Genomic DNA, 26,399 nt, shown 5'->3' on the forward strand with positions numbered 1-26,399 from the left:
GAATAAATGTCTAATTACAGGTAACATTAACTGGACTAGGAGCAAGCATATCTGTGTTGGTATTACTTACCATTCATTGAACCTGTCTGTGTCAGAGGGTCCATGACTTCTTTGAAGTTGAATGACTCCGGCAGCACACTAAACATAAGACTGTTCTCCTCACGAGGCAAAGAAGCAGGGTTTCCGATTTCATATTTACCCTTTTCCACTATATCAGGGATACCGGATGGCACTGCCTCAATCCTAGATTTCTTCAGTCTGAGTTTCAGGCCGCTTAAGATTCTTTCTCTTTCAATGCGCCGCAAAGTCTGTTTGGCCTTTACAGTTCTTTCTGGTGTGGCTCGCCTTTCAGAGGATAATGCACCTCCATCTGTGTTGGTGAGGGCAACAATCTTTTTAGCCATTTCAGCACAAATCATTTTTGGAGCAACGCCTCTTCTGTTTTGTAGTCTTGGCACTTTGCCCCTGGACTTTGTCTTTGTCGGGATAAAACTATTATTCCACTCGCTTAAGATCCATTGTTTGATTGGGCTTTCCACTGGAGGACTGGTCTCGGAGGGCTCCGTTGTCCAGGAGTTGACATTCACACTGAGGGTTACAGGAGGTGCTGGAGCATTGTCTGCAAAAGGTCTGGCTCGAGAAGCATTATGGTCCTTGCGTTGGAGCGTGGAACCAAACAAGGCTAGACTTACTGTGCCAACCCTGCAAATGTTGTTCCCAATTCCATGTTCTGTTGGCTTCTGGAGATTGCTACCTTTTGAATGTTTCTCTTCTTCCAAAGACTTAGAAGTAGTTGTATTGGGGGGCTCAAAATCTTCATCATCATCATCAGTCAAGTTGACCTCAGGAACAAGGTGAAAGGAGGGACCTAATCCGTCCCTCATTTTCCTTTGCTTTCTTGGGACAGGCACATTTGAATGAGGACTTTCAACACATCTTCTCTTGAGTCCAACTCCTTTTTGTTTAACCTTGTAGCTACAATTTGTTTTAGGAGATAGATGTTTGTGACATCTTTGTGCCAAGGAAAGTGATGTAAGGAAACCGATTTTGTCTGTTGCTTCAGGTTGCAGATTAGAAGTAGGAATGGGAGCTGTAGGAACGACTTCACTACCTCTAGGGTTTCCTTCTTCCAAAATAACACCAAGTTCTTGTACACATTCCACATGTTTCTGGAACGGACCTGGTAGTTTCTGCTTTGGCTGTACATCGTCCCAAACTAGCTCCGACATTGAGGTGGCTACTTTGATTAAGTCTTCATAACGCGAGAAGACCTCTTCAATTTCAACAATGTTTGTGTGGTTGATGGGGAGTTGCAGTGCTGGGGCTTTTGACAAAGGCAAGCTCTTCACCCCATTTGTGTATATGTGAGCAGTCTCAGATTTTCTATCAGACAAGACAATTGTTTGGCATTCTTCAATGCCTGTAGATTTCCAAGATTGAGGATTCACATTTTTTACAGGATTCTCTTCACGCTTTTCTTCTGCTGTGCCATTTGATTTACACAAATGCACGCATTCCCTTTGTTCTGCTTTTGTTGTGCTGGGTTCAACAGACAATGTTACCTCAACCAATGCCGTCGCATTCAGAGTGGCCTTTGCTGAACCCAATTTCGTCTTGTATTGGCATTTGCAGGACGAAGAATTGGTGGACCCACTGAACACTGACATCCAACGAGAGAGGCAACAGTAATCTTCTGATTGGACATCCCCTTTGTTTTTGAGTTTTAAATCAGTCAACTTCACATCTACCCTCTCAGATGATTTATCCTCCACTGAGTAATCTTTCAACTCAATCAGCTCCGCATCCATTTCCATTGGCAATTCCAACAGGTCTTCGTTCACTTCATCTTGTAGTAGCTGCCCACTGAAAAACTGCAAAGCCTCTTCTGGTGTCAGCACGTTGATCTCCAGGGAGGAAAATGGGTCACTAAAAATGATACCTGCTTTTTCTCTCTTAACCAGTGAGAGGGTCTGGGTGGAACTGTGTGCCAAACCTGACCCTTGAATTTCTTTAGCATCAGAATCAGAGGGTGTTGGTCTCGTCGCCTGAGTGACCTCAGTCTGCATGTCAATGGCAGAGGCTGTAGATTTTTCATTTTCGGTACAAATCAGTTTTGGTTGTTCATCTCCTCTTTGAAGAGTCTTTTGGTCATATCTTAGTGACCATGGGAATCCAAACTCCTTGTCTATGTCATCAAGCTGCTTATTTGTGTTCAACCATGATGACTCTTGTGCCGGGAACTCGGGGTGAACAGAATCATGTTTAAGAATAGCACATTTCTCTTCAACTTGACCCCAGTTTTTGCGCCTGGCTTGTGAAAATATGACAGACTGTGATGACATATCGTCATCGTCACCACACACAGATCTAACCTCTTGCATTATATTTTGTAACATACCAGATCTTGCAGCATCCATAAGCTTTGGCCCATCTCCATCCCAATAGAGGCTTAGTATTTTGCTTTCAACTGGTGTGGCAGTGCATTTTTGACGTTGCACAGTATCTACCAACTCCTTCAATTTACCAAGGGTCCATTTGATTACAGGAATGGAGGACAAATCAAAAATGTCCTCATCGGAATCGACTTTTTCATTTGTTTCCTCACTCAATTGGTTAACATTCACATGAGTGGTCATTTCTGTGTCAGCTAACTCTTTTCTCAGAGTGGCTTGACATTCCACATTAGATAATGGTTGAGAATCAAATTTCTCTGCACGTAACCCATTTGATAATGACCGTTGAGACTTAAAACATGAATATGTCTTGGCCATTTCAACATCAGAAGTTTCTGAACCCTGAGTCAATGTTTTATCAGCCCCTGATTCTAGTCTGATCCTGGGCACTTCTTGTTCTGATTCATTTGTCAAAGAAGCAGATCGAGCAAGGGTTGTTTGGCCTTGTGATGGACTTTGGACACAAGAATGTTCCCCAGGTTTCCTCACATTTCCAACACCTGTTAAGAAAGACATAGCTTGGGTGGTCAAGGAGATTTTATCAGACACATGTAGAGGTGTGTTTGTCTGCATACACTGCGATAGTGGTTGTACAACTGCAATGGCCTTCTGTGCCGTAAGAACAGAGGGGGCATTACTTGCAGATGATCCTTGCGAGACCAGAGCACTTTCATTAGGTTTATCTCCTATGAAAATACAATTTTCTGTTCTAAATCCATTTCCACTTTCGTCCTCTGTTACTGTTATGTAATAGCCCTGTCTTATGGGGTGTGACGGAGTCACAGACTCACAGTTTCGCTGGCCTGAAGACAGCATACCATGGTTTGTCACAGATGAAGATGGTCCAGTGTTGGATAACTGAACATAATTGTTTTTTGGCTTGTAATGTAGGGTAGGGGCTGCGCCTTGGTTAGGCAAGTGTTGCAGAAAATGTGCTCCTGCCCCAACCACATGTTCTGTCTTGTTCAGGACGGGCCCATGGGAGTGCTGGCCTGGGTATGGTGGAGGCGCGGACTTACGTATCTGCTGGACTGGGTATGGTGGAGGCGCGGTTTCACGGTTGTGCTGGACTGAGGACTGTATACTATAGTTTGGCACAGATGGAGATGGTCCAGTGTTGGATACCAGAACATTGGTGCAGTCTGGCTTGTAATGTAGGGTAGGGACTGTGCCTTGGATATGGAGCCTAGGATGAGAGGCATGGTGTGCATTATTTCCAATGGGCCCTAACTGACTGTTATTATTTGCACAATAAGATGGGAGTCTGTTCTGTTGTGGTGGGATGGGAAGGCTTTTAGGGCAGATGGGGACATGTCTTGGAGAATTATTAAAAGGGGGGTTATACTTTGTACTTTGTACATTGTACTGAGGATTCTGGCTAATGTTATGCATTGGCATTCCCATTGCAGCATTTGGTACATTGACCTGGTTGTTGATGCCAGTGAGAAGTTGAGAGGGATACATCTGACTGTGGTTTGATGAGCCAGTGTGGACAGGTGCTCCATGTTGAACCCTGTTCATCTCAGTCCTGCTGTCATTGTTCTGATTTTGAAGTAAATACAACAGTTGGTTATATGTTGTTTCCTGTGCACTTTGCAAAGAGTTTGGTGTTTGTGGGTTTCCCTGATGAGGAGCTTGAACTGCTATCCTTCTTGAATCCTGCCCACTCACTACATGATTTACATGGTTGGGGCTCCTACCCATTGCAAGAGAAGCAGAGGTACCACTGGAGGCCCCATCTTGTCTGCCAAGTACAAGCTGCTGACTGCCACTCGCTGGGCTTATATGATACATAACATTTGCATTCAGTGGTGCATTAATATGAGGGGGGCAGTGAATGGTTGCACCATGACCATCCTTAACGAGCCTCTGTGGATTGTTATTTTTAACACCCAAAAACCCCTGTCCCTGCTGGAAAGTGGGAAGAGCTACACTGTTAACCCTTCCGGGCAAGGTGTGATGGTTTCCACTTTGTGATGTAACACCAGTTGATTGAGGAGCCGCTGCATTGTTAGTCCAGAGTGATGTCAAAAGGGGACTAGTACCCATCAGAACTTGCTCTCTGGTGGGTGAATGCTGAGATGAGTTTATGTTAACCATTGAAGCCTGTTGATTGAGGGTCGGTCCACTCCAGTAACCTCCACTGGTTACTTGTCCGCTGTGTGGTAGGCATTGACCACCTTCTATATACAGGACAGCTGGTTATGACTGGCCCATATTGACGAGAATAGCTGCTTGGAATCTCACTCATCTGACCACTGGTAACTTGGGGACTTGAGGATTGTCCAGCGACGGATCGATCCAGTCCACTTTGGGTCCAGGTATAGGTCTGCATTCTCCTGGTCTCCTCAGTTTCGCCTACTGCCTTGAATGAAACCATTTCTGAAGTGAAAAAACACATGATAAACAGGCGATTAGCGCAACACACACACACACACAGTAACCAACATAGCCTGTATCCCCCCAAAAATCTAGATTTAAAGTATAGCAATCTGGTACTACAAAGCCCTCATCATATTCTCTGGCAGCATAGTCTTATGACAGATAGGCTAGTGTGGGAGATAATTCGATGCCACAAATTGCATGTGCTATTTCTGAGAAAAGATCATACCAATAATTACATTGGCTAGATGTAGAAATTATGTCACCTAGTGTATTTGCTGTTTCTGAGCTAATTAGCTAATGCCCATAACTACATTTGTTACATCTGGACATACTAATGTCAGGAGAACATGGAGACAGGATGGTAACAAAATGACCAATACGTGAAACATATGTATACTATAAAAGGTATTATTTTATTTTTCTTTGCACATGCGCCAAGCTTCCAATGGCTGGAGCCAAGCAATATGGTACATGAAAAAGACCCAAATAAAACATATGTGAAAAGATGTGGTCAAAGTGTTGTTTATTTTTTACATTTTTTCCCACAACAACCAGGTCTTCCTAACATTTGCCATAACTAGTAAGCCTTACATCCTGAATGTATATGTGCTATAAAAATATACACCTGGGCACACATGAGAGGGGTGGGACCACAGGCACTTCTAAGTAATCGAGGCGAGAACATTATTGCTATATTGTAATTCAAATCATTGACCCGTAAGAGAACACATGACCAAAGCAAGGCATGACCCATTGCCAATAATTACATTAGCTAATGTACAGGACTACATTAGCTAATGCCCATAACTCCATTTGTTACATCTGGACATACTAATGTCAGGAGAACATGGAGACAGGATGGTAACAAAATGACCAATACGTGAAACATTATGTATACAATAAAATACATAAAATGCCACCATTATAATTTAAGTCAAAGCAGATGTGGGCGTGAACAAGCAAGAACTGGGACTGAAAGATAATGGTGGTGAAAGGACAAGGGGAGTTGTTTCATTTGCATATAGGGAGTACACATATGCGTTATGTAAGGATGTAATGCTATAAAGGGAAAGGTCTGTGCTGAGAAAGACGGTTGTTCCATGGAATTGTACGACTTTGCTACTTTGTAATAAAGTCTAAATTGAATTCACAAGTTCCAGTAAAGGTGTAATATTTCTGAGTCAATATTCCACAACACTAGCTGATATGTTTTACCAGTGGGGTAAATCATTCTCTCTATTATTATTCTGACATTTCACATTCTTAAAATAAAGTGGTGATCCTAAAAGACCTAAGACAGGGAATTTTTACTAGGATTAAATGTCAGGAACTGTGAAAACTGAGTTTAAATGCATTTAGCGAAGGTGTATGTAAACTTCTGACTTCAACTGTATGTTGTCTTTGCAGCTGTATGAACCAGTGGGTGAATAAACATGGTTTGAGCTTTTTCTAGTCATCCGTTTGAGTTTACTCGTTTTGTTCAGAACCTAACAGCAGGCCAGTTAGCCTACTTGTATCTCTGTCTCCTTAATGTTGACAGAGAAACCAGACACACGCTCCTTGCTCACATGGAGCGCTCCAAACACATTGATGACAAAAAATAATTACAAATCAAAAGGGCAAACAATTAACACAATGAATGTGCTAGATTTAGCAGGAGACAGCTCAGAGCTGAGCACATTCTGGAGAGATGTGCCAATATCTTATACTCAAGATATTATCGGTACACATATTTTAGCTGTATTGCTTTTCACTGATAGCCGCATCTCGGCCACGAGCGCTGCCCAGATTGCCAGCTTCCCAACTAGGCATATAGGCCTACACACTTGTAATTTGAAACAATCCACCGCACATCTTTTTTTTTTACAGAAGCTAATGATCCTCTGTGGCTAAGTAATATTCTCTGGTGAAGTATTTTCTATTATTTAATGTATAGACAGGATTAATTATACCATTTTGGAGAATTCATATATATTTACTTTAGGCTGCAGTGACTTCTGTTACCAAATCTTGTCATATGCCTAGGTTACTAATCACATTAGGAATTATATTTTATTGTTAGCCTGCAAATATATTTTATTATATATATATTTTTTTAATTAAGTCCCCCCCCCCCCCCCCCGAAGCGTAAGCAACAGTACTGAAGTTACAAGTGTGATTCAGAAGATAGAGTTTAAATTATTTATGAATGGATTAACTTTTTCTATGCTAGTTCAGGATATTATAGTTATCGTTTCACATTAGATGTATTAATAACAAAAAAGGTCAATTCTGGTACTGCTCTGCACACACAAGCTTGTTAGCTAGCTAGCTCTAGTCCAGCGTTAAGCCAACTAAAGTTCCTCCACAGAAGCCGCTCCTCCGTAGGTATAATTCTGTGGGCCTAATTCAGATATTAAAAAAAAAATATATATAAAAAAATGTAAAAAGTCAGTCACATCTTGTGGCATACACGCATCTGTAAATCACACATGTAAACATCTAAACTTGCCTGCTTCAGAGCTCTCCAGCTTGTAGTACTAAAACACAGAAATTAGTTCTGGTTCATTCAGACATGGTGGTGATGGGAAACTGAGGCTTTCTGAAGCCTTTGGGTCTTTTACCAAATTGTGCCAGAAAACAGTTTATTACTCTGAGCTTTTAACACAATGCACATTTGTGACATGTGCTGGTCAGCAATGAAAAGCAGTGTGATGTTCATATAGAAGTTTTTGTTACACAATATTCATCAAACCGTCATGGCACGGCAGCTAGTCGCGGGTCTTACATAGTAGCCTACTATCAGTTACCATACAAGTTCACACCTTCCACTGTGAATCTATGGCATTATTTAGGATGCTTAAGACAGAAACATGTACTTGACTAAATAAAATTGTTTGAACAACAATGCGCAGAAAGTGTAATTTAACAAAACCATTTTCAAAATAATATGCCGTCGCCAGGATTCGACCCCGTTCCCTAGTTCTGGTCCCAGAGTACCTAGCTGTATTCATATACTCAAACTAACCTCACTATTTGAAATGTAAATTGAGTATGTAGTATGCTTATTGGTCATAGTTAGTATGCCAAAAGTTCCAGGGTGTCGTACTAAATGTGCCAAAATACAAAGTATACAAGCGGTGGACACTATTTCCGTGCTTTTAGGGCCCATAACGCAATTCAGAAAATGGCCGTGGCTTTGCATTTTCAGATTTGAAGACAACGGCAGGAAAAATGCATCCGATTTCGACGAGAGGATACAAATTCATTGCTTTAACTAATTATGACAAATGTTAAAATGTTGAGCAATGTAATAAAGTAAATTACTTTTCAAATAAGTTAAGTTACACTATGTTGTTGGCTGACAATTTGTTAGCTACACCATCCTTACAAACCACATAGCATTACAGCAGTATGTACCGGTATGTTAGCTAGTTACCTAAGGCTAGTTGGCTACTAATACATTGAACTTGCCAGGCAGTATACTAACTAACTACCCAACGTAGAGACTTATTTATTCACGTCATTCTTAGCTAAGCGGTATAGTCGTTGTGCAGTCTCAATGGACATTGTTAATTCTAGCTATCTACTCAGATTTCAGTGCACTCTCGTCAGAGTGTGCCAGAACTGTTATAGAATGTTTAAGGTAATGGTAAGATAATGACTAAATGATTTATACGGTTAAAGTAATATTACGGCTAGAATTAACCAACAGTATTCCAATCTGTCACTGTATAACGGAGTGAAATGTGTTTGAATCATAAGACTAGAATTCTTGAATGTACAGTGCCTTGCGAACAGTGCCTTGCGAAAGTATTCGGCCCCCTTGAACTTTGCGATCTTTTGCCACATTTCAGGCTTCAAACATAAAGATATAAAACTGTATTTTTTTGTGAAGAATCAACAACAAGTGGGACACAATCATGAAGTCTTTCCACAGATTCTCGATTGGATTCAGGTCTGGACTTTGACTTGGACATTCTAACACCTGGATATGTTTATTTTTGAACCATTCCATTGTACATTTTGCTTTATGTTTTGGATCATTGTCTTGTTGGAAGACAAATCTCCGTCCCAGTCTCAGGTCTTTTGCAGACTCCATCAGGTTCTCTTCCAGAATGGTCCTGTATTTGGCTCCATCCATCTTCCCATCAATTTTAACCATATTCCCTGTCCCTGCTAAAGAAAAGCAGGCCCACACTGTTTATGGATATCTTCAAGAAATGGCTTTCTTCTTGCCACTTCCATAAAGGCCAGATTTGTGCAATATACGACTGATTGTTGTCCCATGGACAGAGTCTCCCACCTCAGCTGTAGATCTCTGCAGTTCATCCAGAGTGATCATGGGCCTCTTGGCTGCATCTCTGATCAGTCTTCTCCTTGTATGAGCTGAAAGTTGAGGGACGGCCAGGTCTTGGTAGATTTGCAGTGGTCTGATACTCCTTCCATTTCAATATTATCGCTTGCACAGTGCTCCTTGGGATGTTTAAAGCTTGGGAAATCTTTTTGTATCCAAATCCGGCTTTAAACTTCTTCACAACAGTATCTCGGACCTGCCTGGTGTGTTCCTTGTTCTTCATGATGCTCTCTGTGCTTTTAACGGACCTCTGAGACTATCACAGTGCAGGTGCATTTATACGGAGACTTGATTACACACAGGTGGATTGTATTTATCATCATTAGTCATTTAGGTCAACATTGGATCATTCAGAGATCCTCACTGAACTTCTGGAGAGAGTTTGCTGCACTGAAAGTAAAGGGGCTGAATAATTTTGCACTGTATGTGCATAGAAAAAGAGGAACTGTTAGCAGAGAAGGAACTGTGCAGACAACTTGTGACCGCTGTGAAACTGATAACAGGGAAGGAGGTCCCACCCAGGGAGGGGGGAAACCGTTAGGCTTGCAGTAGATTATGTAACATGTTGTAGGATATGATAAGCAATGTATATGTTGGAGAAAACCTGTAAACAAAATTGGCAGGGTTAGAGAAGAGGGGCATTTTTATGACCAAATGTGAGGTATAAAAGGCTATGTGCATTGTATGATTTTTACAGCTCTCGTAAATAAACATTCTGGCTATTGTAGGCCGGGACTGTCTGTTTCATTCAACTAGAATCTTATCAATTCTGGGTTGCTGACTGAGCAGTTTAATTGAGGTTCAGTTTATGAACATTGATAACATAATTCTCGTAACAAGAACACAGACTAACTGATGAATTTAGAAACGCTCAACACCCGTTGAATATGGCTGGTGTCAGGAAACGTCACACACAAACAAAGGCATGATTAACTTCTTTGGGGTAGAGGGCAGTATTGGGAAGCTTGGATGAAAAACGTGCCCAAATTAAGCTGCCTGCTACTCAGCCGTAAAAGCTAGAATATGCATTTAATTAGAAAATTTGGATAGAAAACACTGAAGTTTCTAAAACTGTTTGAATGATGACTGTGAGTATAACAGAACTCATGTCAGGCAAAATCCTGAGAAAAGAATCCAACCAGGAAGTGGGAAATCTGAGGTTTGTAGTTTTTCAACTCAGCTCCTATTGAATATACCGTGTGATATTAGTTATGTTTCACTTCCCAAAGGCTTCCACTAGATGTCAACAGTATTTAGCACCTGTTTTGACAATTCCACTCTAAAGGAGGGGCTCATAAGGGCTCTTTGAGTGAGAGGTCTGGCAGAGTGCCACAGCCTCGGTTTGGCGAGCTCACGTGAAAGGTAGCAGCTACGTTCCGCTTCATTTGTACAGACAAAGGAATTGTCCGGTTGGAACATTAATGAAGATTTGTGTTAACACCCTAAAGATTGATTCTAAAACATCGTTTGACATGTTGCTACGGACTGTAACGGAACTTTTTAAAACTTTGTCTGAAACTAGTGAATGCGCTTGGTGAGTTTAGATTGTACTGAACGCGCCAACAAAAGGAGCTATTTTGACATAAATTATGGACATTAGCAAACAGAACAAGCATTTGTGGACCTGGGATTCCTGGGAGTGCATTCTGATTAAGATCAAAGGTAAGTGAATATTTATCATGTTATTCTGACATCGACTCCAACATGGCGGAAATCTGTTTGGCTTGATTTTGTTGTCTGAGCGCCGTACTCAGATTACCGAAAAAGCATAACGTTTTTTTTTTATCTGACACAGCGGTTGCATTAAGGAGAAGTGCATCTATAATTCTGTGCATAATTCTTGTATTTTCATTTATTATGAGCATTTCTGTAATTGATGTGGCTCTCTGCAAAAATCACCAGATGTTTTGGAACTACTCAGATTTTTGGATATAAATATGAACTTTACCAAACAAAACAAAAACATACATGTATTGTTGTTAGGAATTTAATGAATAAATGACTAAACAATATCCTCATTTTAAATAGAACTGTAACTAAGTAAACTTATACTCTGTTTTATTATATCTGATTAACAATATGAGTTCATAAAAAGGGATTATGTGGCATGGACAAGGAGTAATTAAACATAATGAACACCATTCCAACTAGCCTGGGAAGGAATGGGTTGTGGATTAATTAAGCAGATAGGGTCATTAACCTATGGTTGAACCGACGAAACTTAGCTCTGGGGTGTTTTAGATAAGGCAGTGAGTGCATTCCTAGGTTTTTTGTTAACTAGAACTGTCAGCTAAGTGGTGATCGATAATGGTGAGGGGTCAAGAGTTAATTCAGCTAAGTGGTGATCGATAATGGTGAGGGGTCAAGAGTTAATTCAGATATGTTGTGTGTCCTGTGTGTGTGCTAGTGGGTCATAATGAACTTTGAATGAACTTTTAAAATTGCTTTGTCTCGGTCGAGAGGGGGAGATTCAGTCACCAATGACGTCATATTTTGTATATAAACTGTTGTTCGTTGTTACATGGCAGCGCGCTCCGAGAATAAATACTATTATCTATTATTGTCTATTTTATGCAAACAAGAATCTTACAAATTCTCATAAAATAGATTAAGTGAATTCAATTAATGAAAACATATTGGAATAATGAAATTACAGTAACAATTGTGTAACATGATGTCCTATGAGTGTCATCTGATGAAGATTATCAAAGGTTAGTGATTAATTTTATCTATATTTCTGCTTTTTGTGACTCCTCTTTGGTTGGAAAATGGCTGAATGCAATTACAGTCACCAACGCTCTGGATAGCATGAAAACAGCCTAACCAGCTCTGCTAGGGCGAGTAAAATGGTCAGAGTGAGGTGTTCTCACATTTGTGTCTGGAAGTATCTAGCCAACATTAGCCAGTTAGCTTGAGTGCTTGACTGCCATTGTAAGGTCAGAACGCTCGGATCAACCCTACGAATGGACAATCTGACAAAGCTCTGAATTTATGAATGCCCAGAGCACACTGAGCGCTCTCTGGCACTTCAGATTCGAACACACCCGAAATTGTAAAAATGTCTAGCTAGTCATTTGTTATGCTAACAAGCTAGCAAGAGGTTGCAAAGCAACAGCATCAACTTCCTGTAGACAGACGAAGCGCTAGTACGCTCAACTGAAACGATACCATTTGTTTAAAGCATAGTAAAATGAACTAACAGTATGTAGTATATACTCATTATGTACTATACAGTATGTTATTATGGATATTTGAACACAGCTCCTGACTACCTGCTGAGCTATCATTCAGGTGACGCTACATGCCATCCAAGATGGCGTAGCAGTCAGGCGTCTTGTCCTGTTCCTTGTATATATAGTTATTTTTTTACATATTTTTCTTCGCATATCTTTTAAAATATTTTACTAAACCTCAACAGCTAAATACTCTCCTGCAACCGGCCTCACCCAATGTAGCGTAGATCTGCTTTTTTATTTTCTTAAGTATTTAAAATTGACTTCGGATCTGGAACCCCTCAACTGAAGCTAGCAGGCTAACTACCAGCTATCAGTCAGCAAACCATTGCTAGCGGTCATTCGCTAACCTTTAGCTCAGAAAGCCCTCGCCAGTTCGAACAAAGCGACTCTAACCAGAGCATAACGGACCTATTATTTTTATCCCTGGATTCTCACCGCAAACGGAACATTTTCATCTGGATCTTCACAACTAGCTAACCGCAACCCCGGATGACTACTCCTGGCTAGCGTTTCCATCCACTTAGCTTGAAGCTAGCCCGGCCAGAGCTCCTGTGCTACCACCGAAGCATACTCCTGGGCTACAATATCCGGACCCCTTCTACAGCCGGTACGGGGCATGGAACCCCGCAGATCCCCTACGACTGGAATACCGACATAATCTGCCTGAGGACCCAGGCGCAACGCCAGCTGAAGGCCCATTATGCTAACCAGCTAGGCCTGCTTGGCTACCTAGAGCTATTTGGAACCCTACTAATTCCACGACCGGTCTATCGGTCACCGCATGAAGAGGCATAAACAGACTTAACCCCATCGCGACATCCCCCAAAGGCTAACTTTCTAGCCCTTGCTATCTGCTTGCTTGCTAATTCGGCCTGCTAACTGCTAGCCTGCCCCGGTCTACTAACTGCTAGCTTGTTTAGCCCCGGTCTGCTAACTGCTAGCTTGTTTAGCCCCGGTCTGCTAACTGCTAGCTTGTTTAGCCCCGGCCTACTAACTGCTAGCTTGTTAGCACAGGCCTGCTAACTGTCTGAATCGCCGTGTCCCCAGCCAGCCCAACCACTCACTGGACCCATATTTATTTTCAATCTCTTCTCAATTTTTAACCTCTATCCTACCCCCTCCTTTTTCGAACATTCTGTTAAAAATCGCACAACATTTCAGCGTCCTGCTACTCATGCCAGGAATATAGTATATGCATATGATTAGTATATGTGGATAGAAAACACTCTGAAGTTTCTAAAACTGGTTAAATCACGGCTGTGACTATAACAGAGTGTGTTTCATCGAAAAGCGCAAGAAAAACTGGTCACTGAAATCTGAAAAAAGTATCCATGCGCCCCTTTCATGGATTATTTAAAGGAAACCAAATTTAATATGGAGACTGATGCAATTCCTACAGCTTCCACACGATGTCGCCAAAACGTCATTTTCATTGACAGAAATCCTTTGAGACATTACAAATAGATCCATGATTCCATCCAGCCTACCTCAATCGATTTTGGAAGATTGAAAAATGGACACTTTTCTTTTGTAGCTGCTATTGAATACAGATCGCCCAGTGATCAATTTGATCGCTTATTAACGTTTACAAATACCTAAAGTTGGGTTATAAAAGTAGGTTGAAGTTTTTTGTCAAAGAATATAGGCAACTTATATAATTTTTAAACATGACGTTGCGTGTTGGAAGAGAGCTTTTTTCGTGATGCAGACAGGCTATACAAATGGATATTTTGGGCATTCATGGACGGATTTAAATCGGGAAAAATACCAATTTGTGATGTTTATGGGACATATAGGAGTGCCAACAAAGAATATCATCAAAGGTAATGAATGTTATATTTTATTTCGGCGTTTTTGTGTAGCGCCGGCTACGCTAATTATTTTGTTTACGTCGCCTTCAGGCATTTTGGGGTGTTGCATGCTATCAGATAATAGCTTCTCATGCTTTCGCCGAAAAGCATTTTAAAAATCTGACTTGTTGGCTAGATTCACAACGAGTGTAGCTTTAATTCAATACCCTGTATGTGTGTTTTAATGAACGTTTGAGTTTTAACGAGTACATTTAGCATTTAGCGTAGCGCATTTGCATTTCCAGGTGCCTACTTGAGACGTCTGCGTCTCAAGTAGGAGCAAGAAGTTAATTCAATTACACCTTTCGGTAACCTGCCTCACCAAATGTGATACGGAATCGCTATTATTTTTAATTTTAGAACACATTCAAGAACCTCCAGAAGCTAACCAGCTACAAGCTATTTGGTCATTGTTACCCACTGCTAGCGGCTTTTACCTTCTGCACAGCCAGACAGTTTTTTTTGCCTGGATAATACTCGCCAGTCTACCAGTATCGAACTGTCTCTCCACAACAACGCCGGATTCCTGCCGTAATCCCTGGACCACTACTTCTGATCTTCACAGCTAGCTTTCACGCAGTACCGAAGCTATCCCTGAGGCACACTTCCCGGCCTACTCAGCTGTTCACCCGAACCACACTCATACACAGCTAGAGCCCAATACTCCACCGGATCCTTGCTGTAAACTCTGGACCTTGGCTAATGCCACTGCCACGAAGCTAGCACCAGTTAGCCGTGAGCCAGGCACATCTCCCTGCCAACACCCCCTACCACCCCCGGGCTACTAACTTTAAACGCTGTGTCGCTAGCGTAGTGGCGGCTTCCATGTCCCATCTACTGCTGCCCCCTGGACACTGATCACTTGGCTACATAGCTTATGCCTGCTGGACTGTCCATTAATCACGGTACTCCATTCTGTTTGTTTATGTTTATTTGTCAGATCCCAGCCGCGAACTCAGGCTCTGTGTGTAGTTAATCCGACCCGCTCTGCCTAGTCAACACCATTTTACCTGCTGTTGTTGTGCTAGCTGATTAGCTGTTGTCTCACCTGCTGTTTTAGCTATCCCTCCCAATCAACACCTGCAATTACTGTATGCCTCACTGTAAGTCTCTCTCAAATGTCAATATGCCTTGTATACTGTTGTTCAGGTTAGTTATCATTGTTTTAGTTTACAATGGAGCCCCTAGTTCCACTCTTCATACCTCTGATACCTCCTTTGTCCCACCTCCCACACATGCAGTAACCTCACTCATTACAACCAGCATGTCCAGAGATACAACCTCTCTTATCATCACCCAGTGCCTGGGCTTACCTCCGCTGTACCCGCACCCCACCATACCTGTCTGCGCATTATGCCCTGAATATATTCTACCATGCCAGGAAATCTGCTCCTTTCATTCTCTGTCCCCAACGCTCTAGGCGACCAGTTTTGATAGCCTTTAGCCGCACCCTCATCCTACTCCTCCTCTGTTCCGCAGGTGATGTGGAGGTAAACCAGGCCCTGCATGTCCCCAGGCACCCTCATTTGTTGACTTCTATGATCGAAAAAGCCTTGGTTTCATGCATGTCAACATCAGAAGCCTCCTCCCTAAGTTTGTTTTACTCACTGCTTTAGCATACTCTGCCAACCCTGATGTCCTTGCTGTGTCTGAATCCTGGCTTAAGAAGGCCACCAAAAATTCTGAGATTTCCATACCCAACTATAACATTTTCCGTCAAGATAGAAATGCCAAAGGGGGAGGAGTTGCAGTCAACTGCAGAGATCGCCTGCAGAGTAATGTCATACTTTCCAGGTCCATACCCAAACAGTTTGAACTACTAACTTTAAAAATTACTCTCTCCAGAAATAAGTATCTCACTGTTGCCGCCTGCTACCGATCCCCCTCAGCTCCCAGCTGTGCCCTGGACACCATTTGTGAATTGATCGCCCCCATATAGCTTCAGAGTTTGTTCTGTTAGGCGACAAACTGGGATATGCTTAACAACCCGGCAGTCCTACAATCTAAGCTAGATGCCCTCAATCTCACACAAATCATCAAGGAACCCACCAGATACAACCCTAAATCTGTAAACAAGGGCACCCTCATAGACGTAATCCTGACCAACTGGCCCTCCAAATACACCTCCGCTGTCTTCAATCAGGATCTCAGCGATCACTGCCTCATTGACTGTATCCGCTACGGGTCCGCAGTCAAACGACCACCCCGCATCACTGTCAAACGCTCCCTAAAACACTTCTGCGAGCAGGCCTTTCTAATCGACCTGGCCCGGGTATTCTGGAAGGATATTGACCTCATCTCGTCAGTTGAGGATGCCTGGTCATTCTTTAAAAATAACTTCCTCACCATTTTAGATAAGCATGCTCCGTTCAAAAAACGAAAAACTAAGAACAGATATAGCCCTTGGTTCACTCCAGACCTGACTGCCCTCGACCAGCACAAAAACATCCTGTGGCGGACTGCAATATCATTGAATAGTCCCCGCGATATGCAACTGTTCAGGGAAGTCAGGAACCAATACACGCAGTCAGTCAGGAAAGCAAAGGCCAGCTTCTTCAGGCAGAAATGTGCATCCTGTAGCCCTAACTCCAAAAAGTTCTGGGACACTGTAAAGTCCATGGAGAACAAGAGCACCTCCTCCGAGCTGCCCACTGCACTGAGGCTAGGTAACACGGTCACCACCGATAGATCCATGATTATCGAAAACGTCAACAAGCATTTCTCAACGGCTGGCCATGCCTTCCTCCTGGCTACTCCAACCTTGGCCAACAGCTCTCCCCCCCCCCCCCCCCCGGAGCTACTCGCCCAAGCCTCTCCAGCTTCGTCTTTACCCAAATCCAGATAGCAGATGTTCTGAAAGAGCTGCAAAACCTGGACCCGTACTAATCAGCTGGACTTGACAATCTGAAACTATCCGCCGCCATTGTCGCAACCCCTATTACCAGCCTGTTCAACCTCTCATATCGTCTGAGATCCCCAAGGATTGGAAAGCTGCCGCAGTCATCCCCCTCTTCAAAGGGGGAGACACTCTGGACACAAACTGTTACAGACCTATATCCATCCTGCCTTGCCTATCTAAGGTCTTCGAAAGCCAAGTCAACAAACAGGTCACTGACCATCTCGAATCCCACCGTACCTTCTCCGCTGTGCAATCTGGTTTCCGAGCCGGTCACGGGTGCACCTCAACCACGCTCAAGGTACTAAACGATATCATAACCGCCATCGATAAAAGACAGTACTGTGCAGCCGTCTTCATAGACCTGGCCAAGGCTTTCGACTCTGTCAATCACCATATTCTTATCGGCACTCAGTAGCCTCGGTTTTTCTAATGACTGCCTTGCCTGGTTCACCAACTACTTTGCAAACAGAGTTCAGTGTGTCAAATCGGAGGGCATGTTGTCCAGACCTCTGGCAGTCTCTATGGGGTGCCACAGGGTTCAATTCTCGGGCCGACTCTTTTCTCTGTATATATCAAATGATGTTGCTCTTGCTGCGGGCGATTCCCTGACCCACCTCTACACAGATGACACCATTCTGTATACTTCTGGCCCTTCCTTGGACACTGTGCTATCTAAACTCCAAACGAGCTTTAATGCCGTACAACACTCCTTCCGTGGCCTCCAACTGCTCTTAAACGCTAGTAAAACCAAATGCATGCTTTTCAACCGTTCGCTGCCTGCACCCGCACGCCCGACTAGCATCACCACCCTGGATGGTTCCGACCTAGAATATGTGGACATCTATAAGTACCTAGGTGTCTGGCTAGACTGTAAACTCTCCTTCCAGACTCATATCAAACATCTCCAATCTAAAATCAAAGTTAGAGTCGGCTTTCTATTTCGCAACAAAGCCTCCTTCACTCACGCCGCCAAACTTACCCTAGTAAAACTGACTATCCTACCGATCCTCGACTTTGGCGATTTCATCTACAAAATAGCTTCCAATGCTCTACTCAGCAAACTGGATGCAGTTTATCACAGTGCCATCCGTTTTGTTACTAAAGCACCTTATACCACCCATCACTGCGACCTGTATGCTCTAGTCGGCTGGCCCTCGCTACATACTCGTCGCCAGACCCACTGGCTCCAGGTCATCTACAAGTCCATGCTAGGTAAAGCTCCGCCTTATCTCAGTTCACTGGTCACGATGGCAACACCCACCCGTAGCACGTGCTCCAGCAGGTGTATCTCACTGATCATGCCTAAAGCCAACACCTCATTTGGCTGCCTTTCGTTCCAGTTCTCTGCTGCCTGTGACTGGAACGAATTGCAAAAAAGAATTAATAATAATTTAAAAAATAATTGTAAAAAATTAAAAAATAATAAAAAATAAAATAAATCGCTGAAGTTAGATACTTTTCTCCCTCACCAACTTCACACATCTGCTATCTGAGCAGCTAACCGATCGCTGCAGCTGTACATAGTCCATAAATAGCCCACCCAATTTACCTATCTCATCCCATTTATATTTATTTACTTTTCAGCTCTTTTGCACACCAGTAGGGGGAAAAAAAGGGGAAAAAAGTTATACATTGTGTGCAAAAGGCATGAGGAGGTAGGCGAATAATTACAATTTTGCAGAATTACACTGGAGTGATAAATGATCAGATGGTCATGTACAGATACTGAGATACTGTGTTATTGACTTGTTAATGGTTTACTCCATGTGTAACTCTGTTGTCTGTTCACACTGCTATGCTTTATTTAACCAGGTAGGTTAGTTGAGAACAAGCAACCTGGCCAAGATAAAGGTGAAATAAATAAAAACATGAAAAGAAATCCTGGCTACATTGTAGTGTCCATTAGAGGATTGATGTTTGAAAGCCACTTTGAATCGAAGAAAGCACCAAACCACAGCGAAAATCAGTGGGATCTTGCCACAGTTTGAAAAAACCACTCGATCAAAACGAAGCTCCGGATGTCATTGATCACGTGACAATGTTACTTTGAAACGAGCATTGGTACATTGTGTCGGATCAGAAGTGCTTCGAAAACTGCGTCGGCGCTCCGGAATCAATCGTCCAATCACTAGGAAAATGAACAGGGCATTGGGATAAACGCCAAAAATAAGGTCTGAAGGTTAACACAGGCGGAGATCTTGTACATTTTTTTTTATAAGAGAATGTCAGTCAACATGGCCTTTATCATTTATGAAGCCTTTGTGCTTCATTTCCCCATACGTTTTGTCCAAAGAACTATGGTGGAGTTGAGGCGTCAGCATGCTTCATTTTGGTTTGTGCCTAGATAACAAGAAATCTGTCATTAATGCTGAAAAACATTGATACATGTCCGCTAACACAGGGCTAGTAAAGGCCTAGTGCCCTACTTTTGTGGAAAAAATGTTACCTGAATCTATTTGTATTTGAATGTTTACCAGCATTTGTTACTTGAGTCTGATAATTATCTGTACAAAATGGCTAACACTTTTGGAATATAAAAATACTTGCTCGATATGTTTTCCAGTTTCTTGAAATACTTTGCAAATAAAACGTATCATTTGAGAACGTATTAACTTATCCCGAGTAATTTGCATTGCTGAGCAGTGCTTGACTTCAGCCAGAGCGCCACGGCAACATTTTGGGGGGATTGCATATTTGTTCCTCTATAAAAACGAACAAAAGTAGCCTTTGGCTGGCCTAGATTCACACATAGACAAAACAGATTTATCAAATCGGAATGAAGACGGGATCTGCATTGAATAGCAATGGAGAGTGGACATTAATTTCCTAATTCCACTTTTCAGGTTTATTTGCCGCTAGTCTGAATCTGTGAGTGATAGTAGGCTGTTCCAGATTGCACATAATGAAAATCCATCAGCCAATGCCCATGATGCGCTGTTCCCAAACCGTAAAATTAGGGGTTGTAGGTCATGAAAAGTCATATTATTTTTGTTAATGTAATTCACGAAGGCACGCTTTTAAATCAATCACTTAAAAAGCAGCCATTATCGGAACGACACGTCAGTGCGTGTCTGTGTGTGCTGCGTGGGTGGTTGCCTGAGGAGAGAGTGCAGCATTTCAGCAGGTATAAAATAATGACAGACTAACTAGATCGCCAATCCAAACCTTGTAGCAGTTCTCGCAAGTTAGCTAAGCATTAATGTCGTTGTTGCTTTTCCACCGGCACTGTAGAGCCTAAATAAATCTAAACAGTAGCCATGTAATTGCGACAACGTAAAAAAATATTATAAGAATAGCCTAATTGGCCAAACTTGCTGTACATAGATCTCCTGTCGTGGAAATTCAACAACTTTCCTATTGTGTTATTGACTGTACATTTGTTTATTCCAAGTGTAACTCTGTGTTGTTGTTTGTGGTCGCACTGCCTTGCTTTATCTTGGCCAGATCGCAGTAGTAAATGAGAACTTGTTCTCAACTGGCCTACCTGGTTAAATAAAATCAAATCAAACTCAGTCAATTTTAAATGAATCACTCTTTATTGTCAACAATCTGGAGAGGTGTAAAGAGCAAAATTACAAGATAATGTTATAATATTGTTTATTTGTCAAATAAGGTTTGATGAGTACTCTCATGTGTCTGTGGGTTGAGTTGGCACTCTGGGGCTTGAACTGAGAATTGACCTGGTGATAAAACCTAAAGACCACATTCCAGAGACAAGATGTGGTTGTTGTAACTGAGATAGCCTGGAGGAATAGAACAAAACCCTTACTGTGTCTAATCATTCTTGCATCTGGGAAACAGCACCAGGTGCAGATGACCACAGGATGGCTTGTGGTGCCCCTGATCAGCATTGGAGGGGTGGAACCAGTCACGTCTAAGCATTTTTGGTGTCAGCTATATAAGAACTCTGCGTTGTCTGTAAAGGTTAAGCTCTCGGCAACACACTCAAGAGTGTTGTGTCGACGGCTTCATGATAGCAATAATTAATCAATATTAAATGATGATTGTTTGAAGAAAACTCTCAGTATGAATATCCACAACAGAGGTTGTGGGTATTTTCCAGTATCTATACTGTTTTTTTAGAAGTAGTAAGCAGAATCAATATTGGGTTAACCATTAGACATGTGTAAGCAGAATGAAAACAGAATCCATATGATTGTGCAAAGTTGGATCAACACAGGCCTAGCCATTCTGGGTCATGCCTGGTCTTGTGAAGGCCATTGGACAGACAAATTAGTTAATCAGTTATAGGCACAATTAGACATGCACCTACATTAGGAGTGCACGCCATCAATATAATCTACGCAAATAAGAGAATGGAAACTAAGCTAAAAATGAGTGCAAGGCAAAAAGATAAGGGTGGCCAAGGCTAAAGGGTATAAGTCACTCCACTTTATGTAAATTATTATGTATGTTACGTAAGGGTAAAACTGTATAAAAGGAGAGTGCCGAGACTGAAAAGATCAGTTGTTCCATGGAAGTACTCAGGTTGTTACTTTGTAATAAAGTCTATTTGAATTCACAAGTTCTGGCATCTGAGAAATATTATTGGCCGAATATTTCTACGACAAGGTCACAGTCAAACTTCGATGCATAAAGTACCGGTCTGAAGTGAGCTCTAAAAGGGCGTTCCTTACGTACGGCTACATAAAAACATACATAAACATGATTCATTGGATTGGTTCCTACATGATTGGCTCTGTCTCCTATCTTAAAGAACATATTCATATTCTCAAGCCCTGGTCTAACCATATTGTAGCCTAAACATCAGCTGATCAACAGGACCATAAAGAAGACTTGAGCTTTTCAGGGCTGGATCAAAAGCAAAGCCTGCACACCCAGGAGCTTTCCAGATGGCATGGCGGGTTGGCAGTTGTCATATATACACATATTCATAGCTCATATATCAAGCACATATATTAAGCATCATTTAAGTGGCCTTAGTGCCCTCAGGCTGCTTTAGAGCCTGCTTGTGACCATAGGATTAAAGCTTGCACAACACACCCCATGACTGAGACACAAGACTGGTGTTGCACAAAACATGGTTCCCCATTGTTACAAGGATACTAACCGCACAAACAGTTATAGAGCGCCAAACTAATCCGCCTGACTCAAGTCATTGCACGCACCCCTGTCAAAACAGGAAGCACCCTAGCCCCAGCCATAAACTGCCCGTTTCAGTTCCCCTTATCTCACGACTCCTTGACACACAGACATTCCATCGCACGAACACACACCTCACTCCCCTCTCTACTGGTCGGGTGCCAAGAGCAGAGGACTCTGCTGTGCACCAATGGGGCTCCTGCTCTGGCTGGAGCAGGCCCGCCTCCAACTCTTCGGGACCAGTCAGAAGACCAACACGACAAGACTCCACCTACATTATTCCATGTATAAAATCTGCTGCAACCTCTGTCTAGGTCCCTTTTCAGCTGACTCCTTACTGAGTCATATGACTAGGTCCGTGCACGTTAAACTGCAGGACAAGATATCTTTTGACTCAATAAACTGCTTTTTTGTTACAACTGAAATCCACTCTGTCCAGCGTCCATGATTTGGTCTCACTCTCCTGTAATTCAACACCAACACAGTTCTACGTTCACGTTCACAGTTCTTCTTCAAGAGCATGACGGCAGTAGATGGTAGGCCTACATTACAGTGCCTTGCGAAAGTATTCGGCCCCCTTGAACTTTGCGACCTTTTGCCACATTTCAAGCTTCAAGCATAAAGATATAAAACTGTATTTTTTTTGTGAAGAATCAACAACAAGTGGGACACAATCATGAAGTGGAACGACATTTATTGGATATTTCAAACTTTTTTGGGCGTGCAAAATTATTCAGCCCCTTTACTTTCAGTGCAGCAAACTCTCTCCAGAAGTTCAGTGAGGATCTCTGAATGATCCAATGTTGACCTAAATGACTAATGATGATAAATACAATCCACCTGTGTGTAATCAGTCTCTGTAAAAATGCACCCGCACTGTGATAGTCTCAGAGGTCCGTTAAAAGCGCAGAGAGCATCATGAAGAACAAGGAACACACCAGGCAGGTCCGAGATACTGTTGTGAAGAAGTTTAAAGCCGGATTTGGATACAAAAAGATTTCCCAAGCTTGAAACATCCCAAGGAGCACTGTGCAAGCGATAATATTGAAATGGAAGGAGTATCAGACCACTGCAAATCTACCAAGACCTGGCCGTCCCTCTAAAATTTCAGCTCATACAAGGAGAAGACTGATCAGAGATGCAGCCAAGAGGCCCATGATCTCTCTGGATGAACTGCAGAGATCTACAGCTGAGGTGGGAGACTCTGTCCATAGGACAACAATCAGTCGTATATTGCACAAATCTGGCCTTTATGGAAGAGTGGCAAGAAGAAAGCCATTTCTTAAAGATATCCATAAAAAGTGTTGTTTAAAGTTTGCCACAAGCCACCTGGGAGACACACCAAACATGTGGAAGAAGGTGCTCTGGTCAGATGAAACCAAAATTGAACTTTTTGGCAACAATGCAAAACATTATGCTTGGCGTAAAAGCAACACAGCTGAACACACCATCCCCACTGTCAAACATGGTGGCAGCAGCATCATGGTTTGGGCCTGCTTTTCTTCAGCAGGGACAGGGAAGATGGTTAAAATTGATGGGAAGATGGAGCCAAATACAGGACCAGTCTGGAAGAGAACCTGATGGAGTCTGCAAAAGACCTGAGACTGGGACAGAGATTTGTCTTCCAACAAGACAATGATCCAAAACATAAAGCAAAATGTACAATGGAATGGTTCAAAAATAAACATATCCAGGTGTTAGAATGGCCAAGTCAAAGTCCAGACCTGAATCCAATCGAGAATCTGTGGAAAGAACTGAAAACTGCTGTTCACACATGCTCTCCATCCAACCTCACTGAGCTCGAGCTGTTTTGCAAGGAGGAATGGGAAAGAATTTCAGTCTCTCGATGTGCAAAACTGATAGAGACATACCCCAAGCGACTTACAGCTGTAATCGCAGCAAAAGGTGGCGCTACAAAGTATTAACTTAAGGGGGCTGAATAATTTTGCACGCCCAATTTCAGTTTTTGATTTGTTAAAGTTTGAAATATCCAATAAATGTCGTTCCACTTCATGATTGTGTCCCACTTGTTGTTGATTCTTCACAAAAAAATACAGTTTTATATCTTTATGTTTGAAGCCTGAAATGTGGCAAAAGATCGCAAAGTTCAAGGGGGCCGAATACTTTCGCAAGGCACTGTACAGTCGGAAAGTATTCAGACCCCTTGACTTTTTCCACATTTTGTTAGGTTACAGCTTATGAAAAATAGTATTAAATAAAAATATGTTTCCTCATCAATCTACACCAATACCCCATAATGACAAAGAAACAGTTTAGACATTTTTGATATCCAGGTGGTGAGTCACAAGTTTTGGTCTTAAGTAGCAAAATTTGAAATAGTGTTTTTCACATTATAGAAAAAGTAGACACTCAGAGCTACAAAATGGTATACCATACCCTGCATTTGAGGAACAATGGGAAAGTAATTCTGCTTTGAAAGTTGCTCAACTTGTAAACTCATTTGAGAAAAACCACCTGTGAATAGTTTGCCATCTAGTGAAGAGCTCTTTGTCTACAGCATTCAGCATAATTCACACCCTCACCAGCTCTGCTAGCAACAATTTCATTACACTTTTTTTGCAGACGTTTACTGACACCGGCCATATTCAACATGTGCTGTACATGTCACGTTAGTTAACGAGCCAGCCAGCCAAAGTTAGCTAGTTAAACAATAAACAGTGGCAACAATGCCACAGTGCTGGGAGCTAACTAACCATTTACAATGTTAGCTAGCTAACATTAGGCTCTGACTATAATAGCACACGGCTCTGGGAAACAGATAATAACGTCAGCTAGCTAACAGTACACTTAGCTTAAGACATATAGCTTGCTAGCTAAGTAAACAAAGTGTAAGTTCACACACATCACGTTAGCTAACGAGCCAGCCAGCGAACGTTAGCTAATTAAGCAACAATGAACAATGCCATAGCGATGGGAGTTAACCAACCATGTTCAATGTTAGCTCCCTAACATTAGGCTCGAACTAGAACAGCACACGGCTCTGGGAAACAAATAATAACGTCAGCTAGGGAGCCAGCTAGCTAACAGTACACTAGCTTGAAATGAAGGCACTTTCTGTCAAAATGAGAAAACGTGTAATATCTGAAAATGTAACGTTAGCTAGCTAACGCTAGCCCATCTTACCTGTATGCATCATCGTGCATGGACGCGTTGTGTCGAACAAATATTGGTTCAATAATATATCAGATACCGGAGCTTGTGAGTTCAGTACAGACTTAACTACAAAGTAACAAGCCGAGATTGTCCATGGAGCAACTGCCGGTCACTAACTCAGATACCTCTGTCTATACAGTCTGGCATAACATATATAGTCACTTCTCTTTGTGTGAATGATCCACACCGTTTAGTATTCAGCCCTTTTGCACAACGTAGCAACGCCCACTTCCGCTCAACTTCCTACCCGATCGCGTCCTGTCAGCCTATTTGTAGCCATACTAGCCTCGAAGTCGCTCGTTTCATAATTATATTAATAATGTGTTAATATAATCATATTTCTAGAGTGTTTTTTAATCATTCTTGTTGAAAATTCTGCATATCCGTTCAGTTAGTGATTTTTGTAATTCGATTATTGTGTTCTGTATCTTCTTTTGCCTCTTAGCGCGTTAATAGCTAACTTAGCTAGCTAACTAGTAAGGTGGCTAGCAATTAGCCAACGCCCCCCTACCTTACCAACCATGGCACTGTTTTACTCAAGGCGCTTGCAAGAGCTGCCAAAGATAACAGTGACGGATGTACATCGTCTGGCCAAGACAAGTAGCAAAGCACCGACCTCCAAGTTGGAAAAACGATTCAAACTTTGGCTCCAGTTACCTTTTCAACTACGAAGGTAACTTAAGTATAGCCAAGTTGCCTATCAGACCAGACAAGGACGTTTACTGAAAGCTGTAATGTAGTTTAAGACATGCCTTTTACAGTAGCTAGCTAACATTATGATTGCTCATTCTTTTTATTCCAAACATTTCGAACAGGGACAAAGTGACAGGAGAGGTCAGCGTAAGGGCTTCCTGCTACAGGTCCATGAGGAAAAATGAGAAACCACACAGTGAGTGTAGTGTGAAAAGTCAGCTGTTTGTGACACACTATATGTAGGTTACACAGTCAGAGATGAAGCCTAGT

At 42.2% G+C, this 26,399-nt stretch overlaps 1 protein-coding gene across 1 annotated transcript in view; it reads right to left on the reverse strand.

Annotated features, from left to right (window-relative positions):
* LOC110493232 (uncharacterized) overlaps positions 1 to 25,558 on the reverse strand; it is a 28,429-nt gene extending 2,871 nt beyond the window's left edge. Inside the window, 3 exon segments of the mRNA XM_021567503.3 lie at positions 71 to 4,631; positions 4,633 to 4,835; positions 25,407 to 25,558. Of these exon segments, the coding sequence (XP_021423178.3) occupies positions 71 to 4,631; positions 4,633 to 4,835; positions 25,407 to 25,419 (4,777 nt within the window). The 5' untranslated portion in view covers positions 25,420 to 25,558.
* Positions 25,559 to 26,399: the final 841 nt, after the last annotated feature.

Source organism: Oncorhynchus mykiss, chromosome 2, assembly GCF_057628025.1.
Source record: "Oncorhynchus mykiss isolate SJ-2025 chromosome 2, ASM5762802v1, whole genome shotgun sequence".
Taxonomy (NCBI): Eukaryota; Metazoa; Chordata; class Actinopteri; order Salmoniformes; family Salmonidae; genus Oncorhynchus; species Oncorhynchus mykiss.